This window comes from Fopius arisanus, unplaced genomic scaffold, assembly GCF_000806365.1.
Source record: "Fopius arisanus strain USDA-PBARC FA_bdor unplaced genomic scaffold, ASM80636v1 scaffold00110, whole genome shotgun sequence".
NCBI classification, from domain to species: Eukaryota; Metazoa; Arthropoda; class Insecta; order Hymenoptera; family Braconidae; genus Fopius; species Fopius arisanus.
Genome location: NW_011887849.1, coordinates 1 through 10,623, shown reverse-complemented (window position 1 = coordinate 10,623; position 10,623 = coordinate 1). Strand labels below are relative to the sequence as shown.

Genomic DNA, 10,623 nt, shown 5'->3' with positions numbered 1-10,623 from the left:
CCCCGAATTGCCGCCTTAGATTTAGTTACTTAGGGTTAGAGTGTCCACGAATCCCCGGGGAAAACGACCGGGAAAGACTAGCCGCGATAGTTAGGGTATTCGGAAAAATTAATTCGAATTAATTCCCCCATTCGAATTTGAATGGGGAGAAATTAGCGCGCTAGGACAGTTAGTGCCACCGCGCTTAATCCACCGGAACTAACGTCCCGGTGAGGCATGAGTTCCGCCATTTTTGGCAGTTATCGCCTGGACACACGAACCACAGGACGTTTTTCCCCAGAGCGCCCAAAAGGAGAGAAGAGGACAATGGGAGGATCCCATCCAGCTCGCAAATCGCGTGGGAAGGTGAGGAAAATTCTTTAATTCATCCCAGTAACACCGGTTACTGGAGATCGCGTATTTAATTCGGTTCGCGAGTGAATTTATCCTGTTCGATCAACGGATCGAACAGCGTTTCCCTCCGTGGAGCTGTCGCGAGTGTTTCTCAGCCATGGTTTTATCCGAAAACCACGGCTGATCGCGTGTGGGGAAATTATTCATCCCACAGGGCCGTCCCTGTGGAGGTTTAGAGTCATATGGCGCGAGAAAACGTGCGAAAATCCCGGGGGAAACCGTCGAAAACCCCCGTGGAAGCGTGAGGAATTTACTCGGGTAACCTTGAGGGGTGTCCATGCCGTCGAGGCTGCGAGTATTTCCCCCACTCCGCTCCGCTCAACGTTGAGCGTGAATTCCAGCACAACGGTGCTGAGAAAAATCCCGTTTTTCTAAAACGGAGATATCGCGATCCCCTTACGTGGTGGAGTTCCCCAATTTTGGGAGAATGTCCACGATCATTCCCCCTCGCTGGTGGAGTTTATCCGATGCCGATCGGTGGAGGCATCGAGGCGTTGCGGATTTTTATCCGTCGGAAAATTCTTATGCACGCGTACCGTATCCATTGGGCGTAGCGCGATCTCTCTCGCACATTATCTTCCATCTCTCTCTCGCTCTCACATAACGCCTCTTCCAGGCTCGCCGAGAGTTTTCTCGGTGATAGAAAATTAATAAATAATCAATGTAACTCATTTTGTTTTGGGGATTAATCCCGGACCTCGCCCGAGGGCCCGCGGAAGTACGTGTAGTCGAATTTCTATAATTCATCCACGGGGAGAATTTATTATGAGCCCTTCTAGGGGGCCCTAGTTTTTTGGGGAAATCCCGAGCCTCTCCTGAGGACTCGTGGAATTATGGGGAGATTTTCAATGGGAAAATTTGGCAATAAACTGTATCTACAGGGTCCCGAATTTTCGGAGAAATCCCGAGCACCCTCCGGGGCCTCGCGGACTTAGCTGGGGTCACCTTTTCTATTTTTTTTCTACTTTTCGTTTTTTGAAATTATCCCCGCCACGGCGGGTGAAAGCAATACCGTTGGCTTCTGTCAACCGGGGAATTTCCGACACTCGTGTTCGGGTTCGCTTTAATAAAAATTTAGTTAATGTTGGAAAAGTTAATACGGTCTTAAAAAATTAGTTACTTGAACATTTTCGCCCTTTTCCCCGAATCCACCCCTCTCTCCACAGCCTAGCATACTGAGCAGCGCAGGCATCCGTTACCTCTCCCTCAACCCCCTTGCTGAATTAGATATAAGTACGGGTTAGTGATACGTTTTTCGGTTTTAATCTAGATTTTAGTTTTCGAGTTGCTCATTTCTCGATCAGAAAAATTAGCTGGCGCCCGGCAACCTTTTTGTAGGTCCCGATTTTGGTTAAGTTGAGTATCGGCGAGAAGGCCAGAGGGAGGAAGGGCGAAGGTGATGGGCATTTTCGGTCGATTGGAAAATGTCACGTTACAAATTAAAATAAAATTGTTCCACAACAATTATAATTGACTTAAAAAAAAAAAAAAAAAAAAAAAAAAAAAATACAGTTTAGTGTGTGAACTTTTAATTAGCATTATATTAATATTTAATTCAATTTAATTATTATTAATAGTTCATTGATTTTAAGTTGAAATAGTGCAGAAGTGATAATGGAACTCGCATTCATTAATAATAAATCGCGTTATTATTTATTATTTATTCTATAAGAAATTATGCGAGTCGGGAATTTTGAAGAGAAATTCTATAATGTATTATTATTCTATTATTTGAGATTGGCACGTGAGCGCCCGAACGAGGCAAAAGCCGCGTGATATCGTGCGTGAATAAAATCCGAAAAAATCGAAAGTACAAACGAATACCGAGCAAAAAAGTGGAGGAAAAGGGAAGTTAAGGGCAAAGAGCAGGAAGAACTAGTACGGACAAGCTGAAAAATAAATTAAACGAAGAAAATAGTGGAAAAGTGGGCTGATAACTTTAAGGTTAAAAAGTCAGAGAGTGAGAGGATAGAGAGCGAGAAAAGAACAGAAGACATGGGAGGGAAGAGAGGGCAGACACTAAAAGAAGAGAGCGCCAACATAACAGGCGGGCAAGCAACGAAGGACACACCGGGGACTGAAAAGGTAAAGAAGAGAGGGCGCCCACCAGGTAAAACAGATGAAACAAAAAAGAGGCTAGGTCACGAAGGGAAAGAGGGGGAACTGTCAAAGGGAGAGACACGAAATGCGAGGAAAAACCAGGCGAAAAATTTAGAGGCATATTTTAATAAAACTGGACAGGAGGAAGACCAGGGAAAGGGACAAACCCAACCCCCAAGCACAAATAATGGGGTGGAAGAAAAGGGGGAGGAAATGACAGGAAAAGGAATGACAGAAAAAGAGGAAAATATACAAACAACAGAAAGGAGAGAGGCTAGGAATCAGGAAGAAGAGGATGGAAAAAAGCTACAGGAGGAGGCAATCCCAGTAGGGGGAAAGAAAAAAATCCCAAGAACACCAGAAGGGCAGTCACCGCTGAGCCTGAAGCTGAACAGAAACCCAGGGAGGACCCAGACCGACGGCGGAGCACCCACAGCAACCCAAACGGAGGAACCGTGGAGAATCAGAGGAGATGAGGACGAGGACGACCCAGAGGAACACTCGACCTTAAACCCAAACACAGAATGCGTAAGAAGGACACTCCTCACAACGCCCACATCGCCCAGCTCTACATGGGCTGGCTCCCTTGTAAATACAACTCCTTCCCCCAGAAGGGGCGACGAGGGCGAGGAGGAGGAGGGGGAGGATCAACAACGGAAACAGATAGACGAGAACCTGGCAAAAAAGATAGCACAAGACGTGGCAAGGAAAATTGGCGAAGAAAGAGGAGGAGATGAAGAGAGTATGGAAGCAACTCCCCGACGTGTAAGACGAGAACAAGAAGCTCGAGCGACAGTTGGCAAGCAATCAGAAACGGCTGGAAGAATGGGTGGAATTTGCGAGAGAGTGGAAAAGAAAGTATGAGAAATTGAGTAGCATGGTGAGAGAAGAGGCCAGGGAAAACTGGATCATCCCACAGGCCCGGGAGATCACACCAGGAACGCCAGAAAGGGGATACTCAAGAACAGACACAGAGAGGGAAACAGAAAGAGAGATCCCCCAGAGCGAAAATGAGGAGGCAGTGACACAAATAGGCGAGGAGGGGGAAGTAACGGCAGTGGAACCCGATCGATCGGAAGCAGCGAGGACCCTGGCACATGGTGCTCCAGCGCCTGGAGGGTCGGGGGTCGCTGCGGAAGTCGAGAGGAGACACAAGCCACAGAACCCCCAGAAGACGGAAACAAGGAAGATCGCGAAAAACCCTACCCCTAGGAAATTGGAGGAAGAGGAATGGTTCGCTGAAAAGATGAAAAGAAGGGAGAGAAAGAAGGGGATCATAATTAAAGGACTCACATTGATAGAAAGGAGGAAAAAAGAAGAGTTAGAACGATGGATGGAGGAGACAATGGGAGTGAAGGCTAGAATCTCCAAGTTGGACAGAATAGGCGACGGATCTTGGAAAGCAGAACTCGAAGAATGGGAGACAAAAGTGGAGATAATGGCGAGGAAGCAGGAACTGAAGAGACTCAGGTGGGGAGTTTGGATAACAGATGACCACACGGATAGACAAAAAGAAGTCCAAACATGGATAGAGAGGGAGGGAGAAAACTGGAGAAAGATGGGACATGAGGTGAGCACAAAATATCAAAAGATATGTGTAGATGACACGTGGTTATGCTGGGATGAAATTGAAGGAACAATGAAGCTGGAAAAGAAGAAGGCAGACGAAAGATATAGAGAATAGGAAGAGGAGGCGGAACAGGGGAGGTACTCGCCTCCACCACAGCTACCATTTCGCGGGAGAGGCAGAGGAAGAGGACAGCTCCCATGAGCTGGTGCTGCTTCACTGGAACACCCGGGGGGCTAGTAACATAAAGAAGAATGAGAAGATGTGGCAAGATGCGGACATAGCGGTGTTCCAAGAGACGTTCCTAGAGGGAAAAGAACTGGAAAGAACAATCAATAGCCTGAACAAGAATTACACGTGGAAAGGTAAGGAGGCCACTAGGAAGCACGTTAAAGGCAGAGCGCAAGGAGGACATCTAATAGGGATAAAAAGGAACCTAGGCGATAAATGGAAGATAAAAGAATGGGAATACGGACTACAAGTGCAGATAGAGAACGAGAGAGCACCAGAACACAGCTACACAGTGATTTCAGGATATAACAATCATCCCCCGAAGATGAAAAATTTTCTCAAGGAAGTAGATAAAGAGATAGAAGAACTGGGAGGCGAGCCAGCCAGGCTCATACTGGTTGAAGACCTAAATGCCAGAATTGGCGAGGAGCAGGGGGTGGCAGAATGCGGGCAGGAGGATACAGGGGAAGCATACCCACATCGACAATCAGAGGACAAGAAACTAAGAGAACCAAATGGGACGGCATTCCTCAGGTGGTGTGAAACGAGGTCAATGCTCATAATGAATGGCAGAGCAAAAGGAGATAGACAGGGCAAGATCACAGCGATATCAGAAGGAGAAGGATTAGGAAGCGTGCTAGACTACGTAGTAACGAGGACCGAAGACCAAGGGCTAACGCCGGAATGGTTCAAAGGCATGAATATAGCAGCACAGGAAGGGTCTGACCACCTCCCGGTCTTCTACAGAGTTGAGTGGAGGACAGAGAGGGCGGAAAGACAAGGGGACAGAAAAGCCGGGAAAAAGACGAAACTGAGATGGAAACAGAGAAAAGCGGCCGACTTTCAGAAAGAATGGGAAGAGCGATGGCAAAACAAATACACACAAGAGGAGCTTCAACCGGAAGAGAAGTGGGCACGCATTGTGGAAACGATAGAAGAAGCAGCACGAAAAGTAGGGATGACATCTACAGGAAGACCAGTAGCAAGAATAGAGGAGACCTGGGATAAACATGGAGAATACAGAACTATGAGAAGAAAACTCTTCAAGAAGCTCAACAGATTTAGAAAAATCCAGGACTGGAAAAACAAATCCGAATACATAACGTGCAGGAAGGAGGTAGCGGCACTGAGAGAGAAGCTGATTAAGAGATGGCTAGAGGAAAAACAGGAAGAAGTAAGGGCAAGCAAGAATTTGACAGAGTGGTGGAAAGCAATGTCATGGTACAGGAAGAAGAAGAGGGCAATACTGGCAGGTAAAATAACGAAAGAAAAACTATTAAGCCACTTCTGCACATTGCTAGAAGGGGAATTAGACAGGATGGGACAAAAGGAAAATGACAATGAAGAGCAGGAATCCTTAGCGGAAACGCCCAGAGGAATAGAAATGGAAGAGAGAGCAGAGGGAGAAAAAGAGGAGATGAAGAAGACTCAAGACGAAAAAGAAGAGGCGAAAAGTAGGAAACACGAAATTCAAGGCAGACACACACCGGCAGACCGAAACGACCGGGATGAGGAGGGAGAGACAACCGAGGAAACAGCGGGAAGCAATGAGCTAGATAGACCGCTAACACAAAATGAAATAGCGATGGCAATGAGGCGGCTAAAAAAAGGAAAGGCAGCAGGCGAGGACGAATTAACAGCAGAATTTATAGTAGGAATGCCGAAAGAAGGGAGGCTAGAGTTGATACAACTAATCCAAGACATCTGGCGAAGAAGGCAAATGATAGGGAGATGGAGGATGGCAACTATACTCCCAATATTTAAATTGAAAGGCGACGAGAATGAGGCTAGCAACTACAGGGGGATCTCACTGTTAGATATAGGATACAAAATACTTGCGAGCATAATGGCATCGAGACTAAGCAGCTGGCTAGAGAAAGAGGGGAAATTAACTGAAGCACAAGCAGGATTCAGACCAGGAAGAGGAACGACGGAAGCGGTGTTCATACTGAACACGCTGATAGGCAACAAACTGCAGCAGAAGAGAGGCAAATTACACGTGGCATTCATAGGCTACAAGGCAGCCTTCGACAAGGTGAACAGGGAAAGGCTATGGAAGAAAATGGAACAAATGGGAATCAGTGGAAGATTCCTGGAAATGACGAAGGAAATATATTCGGGCACAAAAAACGAAGTGCTAGCAGGGCAAGAGAAGACAGAAGCATTCATTACAAATAAAGGGGTGAGGCAGGGGTGCCCACTTAGCCCGATCCTCTTCAATATATATATAAATGACCTCGAACCAGAACTGAGGAAAAGAGGGGACGGCGGCACAGGGATAGGACCAGGCTCGAACACGAAGATCTTCGCGCTACTATACGCAGACGACGCAGCCCTGATAGCAGAAGAGGGAAAAGAAATGCAAAAGATGCTAGACAACCTAGAGAAATGGTCAGACACAAATCTGATGGAGGTAAGCGTAGAGAAGACCAAAATTATGGTATTTAGAAATGGAGGCAAAAGGAAAAAGGAAGATTGGACCTACAAGGAACAGATGATAAAGGTGGTAAATGAATTTAAATATCTAGGATTTTGGTTCATACCTACAAACAGATACACAAGGCACACAGAGAAGGCGGCAGGCAAAACACAACAACTGATAAATAAAGTCTGGGGCGAAACCAGAAGAGCAGGGGTCACGAATCTGAAACGAAGAATGTATTTTATGGACTCAACTGTGAAGGCGGTGGCAATGTATGGAGCAGAATTATGGGGCTGGGAGAGAAGAGAAGCTATAGAAAAAGTCCAGAGCAGATATGTTAAGTCCTGTATGGGACTGACAAGAAATACACCAGGATATATCTGGAGGCTGGAATCAAACAAACGAAGTTTAGAGATAGAGGCAAAGAGAAGAGCAGGAACGTTCCTATTAAAATTAAGCTCGATGGAAGAGAACCGGTGGCCAAAGAAATGTCTAAAAGAAGAACTGAGAAACATAATAAATGGGAAACCAACCAGATGGGGCAAAACCCTAAAGGAAGCAACAGAAAAAGTAGGGGACGAGCAAATTATTAAATGGCTGTATGAAGGAAGAGAGCTAGGAGAGGCTGAAGAAAGACTGACCGAGATGGAATGGATTGCCACAGACCAAGAAATACAAGCCGATTGGGAGAAAGCAGACTGCTCAAAATACTGCACCTACTACGTACAAATTAAAGAAGAACCAAAGATAGAAGACTACTGGCACAGAACCAAAGTAAAATCGGGACAAAAAGAGGCGTGGGCAGGATGGAGATGCGGGAATGCAATTAGAGAAGGAAAAGAAAAATTTATGAACACAAACTGTCGGGCATGCAAAGAAACGAACGAATCACTAGAACATGCCATTAGCTGTGAGCTGGTAATGAGAAGACTGACAACAGAGGATAGAGAATGGTGGAAAAGGTGGAGAGGAGACATGGATCCGAACAGATGGAGAATGAAGCTGATAAACGCCCTGAGAATGGAGATGGACGTAAGGCTCTGTCTGAGGTTGGATAGAATAGAGAAGGTATTGAGGGACAATGGCGAGAATAATTCCTGGGAGGATCAGGACAGAAAAGGATGAAAATGAAAACGGAAACAAGGCACAGCCTGTGATAAGACAACATAGGAGCTGGAACTCGAAAGCTAAATCTGAATAGAAGACATATATATGACATGTTTTATTATTGATCTTTGCTATTTATTTTATCTCTGTTAACCAAATTAGACGTAAGAAAATGAAACTTAATGGATGAGAGAAGATGGCCTGTGTAGATGTAAAACTAGAAAAGTAACATCAAGGAAATAAAGTATTCTATTCTATAATTGACTAAATTCCGAATAATAATTAAATTAAATTTGCTTGACAACAATTATAAATATTTAAATTCCGACTACTAATTAATTTAAATTTGTTCGACAACAATTATAATTAACTGAATTCCGGATAATAATTAAATTAAATTGTTCGACAACAATTATAATTAACTAAATTCCGAATAATAATTAAAATAAAATTGTTCGACAACAATTGTAATTAACTGAATTCCGAATAATAATTAAATTAAATTTGCTTGACAACAATTATAAATATTTAAATTCTGACTACTAATTAATTTAAATTTGTTCGACAACAATTATAATTAACTGAATTCCGGATAATAATTTTGATTTTTTTTATTTAGATATTGCTTCTAAGGAGGACTAAGCTACTCCTATAGCAAGGGGGTTACAGAGTAATAGAGGGGGAAGTAGTACATTTCAGTCTTAAAGTAGTAAAAACGAATAATAGACAAGGTGTAAGGTTGATAAAGAATTGAGCTTAACAAAAAACAAAAGAATAACGTGAAGACGAAGAGAAACTATCGTAATGAATTAAAATATTTGCTCTCGTAGAGTGAAGCAACTGCTGGCGAAATAAAAGATCGATTTCAGAGTTTTATGGTTGTCAGTGCAAAGGATCCTGGCAACAAAGGTCTCTTCGGAATCCAAGGGGGAGCGTTTAACCCTTAACCCTTTAATAAGAAGATGGGTGATGTAGAAAGACCTGTAGGCAGTATAAAGAGAGCAGTGGAAAAAGATATGCGCCACATCATGAATGAATGAAAAAAAAGGGGATTTTGAATCGTACAACTTTGCGTTTTATTGGAGCGCTTAAATCGATTTACATTGATTGGTGAAAGTAATTAGAATTTTAAGGAACCCCTTGCAATCTTTGATGGCTCTATTGGGGATTTTACAATTTGATGGTTACTCACTCCGATCGGTTCTTATTTCTTAAAATGTGAATACTTAGGGTGATTTCACCACGTTTCTCTGCCAAATGACAATCAGTACACTATCACAGATACTTAGGTAAATACCTGTCTTTCACTTAGTTGTTTTGATGAATTTTATTTATTAATTTGAGTCCAGGCTCTCAATAGTTTTTAATAGTCACTTAATAGTTAATTTTGAGTCACACCCACCATTCACCGACAATTACTACTTGTGCCCTTAATCTGCAAGAGATTATTTACTCTCGGTTTAAGGATTCTGTATCCCCGAAAAATTGCTAATTTATGTTCCCTAATATTATTTAGGAACACTCCGAAAATTTAATTTAAGATTAACTCCGAAATACTAGCCAAAAGTCGGACGGAAGGAAGTTGTAGCTCTTTCGGGAGCGGGATTTTTCAGACTGGCGTTTTTCGGGAGGCTCCTCTATTTATTTTCACGAGGATTGGGAAATTTATTGGAGTGGGAGAGGTGGTGTGATTGCCACCTCTTTGATTTTGAGTTTATTAACCTGGCCTTACTTGCTAGGGAAAATTGTGAGTTGCTAAATTTTGATTGCAATGGCCTCTGTGGAATGCAGCGTTGCACATTCCCCTGAGGTCATTGGCGGTTTTTTTGTGAGTTTCTCAACTTCCGTGGCGGTTGTTCATTGGCTCGGCTCTCATATTTCATATTTAATTTATTTATATTTTAATTGAATTGTTGAAAATAATCTGGACATTACACTCTTCAACAATTGGAATCGATTGTTAATAATTTAATGATTTGAAAATTATAACCGAGTTAAAAATTTTACTTCAGTTAAAATTAATTACCTAAATAACCTAATATTTGTGAATTACTCTTCAACAATTGGAATCGATTGTTAATAACTCAATGATTTGAATATAACAACCAAATTAAAAATTTTAGTTCAGTTAAAATTAATTGCCTAAATAACCTAATATTTGTGAATTACTCTTCAACAATTGGAATCGATTGTTAATAATTTAATGATTTGAATATAACAACCAAATTAAAAATTTTATTTCAGTTAAAATTGATTACCTCAATAACCTAATATTTGAAAATTACTCTTGTTATGTCCGGGACTAGTGGTCGGGAAACCACGATATTTATTGTTAAAATAAATGCGCCTCCGAATTAACGGTAATAAAAATAATTTGAGTCGGAGTGTTGCTCATGGACTCGTTCCTGAAAAGTTTGTCGAAGGTTTTCCTTATAAGTTGCAAATAGTTCTCATATTCCTTTTTGTTTCTGGAAGATTTGTCTGGGAAAGAGGGATACTTTCAACTCTTCTAAGCCAGATTTTCAATGTCTATTCAGAATGTTTATTTAGGCCGATCTTTTGTACAACGTGTAATTGATATTCCTTTTTAACAATTGATCCTTTGACAATTTAGAGTGATCTTTTATTTGATTCTATACAATTCAAAGTTTAAATGACAAAAATGAAGTTTTATAAAATAGTATTTAAGTTACTTACAATTTGTTCTTGTTTGGTTACAACTTTTAATTTTATCAGAGGCGTAACTCTTTGTCCTCTGGGCGTAGGAAATTTGTTGAAAAGTACAGTGAGCCTCAATGGATTT

General features: G+C 42.3%; 1 protein-coding gene across 1 annotated transcript; it reads left to right on the top strand.

Moving 5' to 3' along the window:
- The first annotated feature begins 2,388 nt into the window (after positions 1-2,388).
- LOC105271440 (cyclic nucleotide-gated cation channel beta-1-like) lies at positions 2,389-3,357 on the top strand. Its single transcript, XM_011312991.1, has one exon. It carries the CDS (start codon positions 2,389-2,391, stop codon positions 3,355-3,357), a length of 969 nt encoding a protein of 322 aa, XP_011311293.1.
- The last annotated feature ends 7,266 nt before the right edge of the window (positions 3,358-10,623 follow it).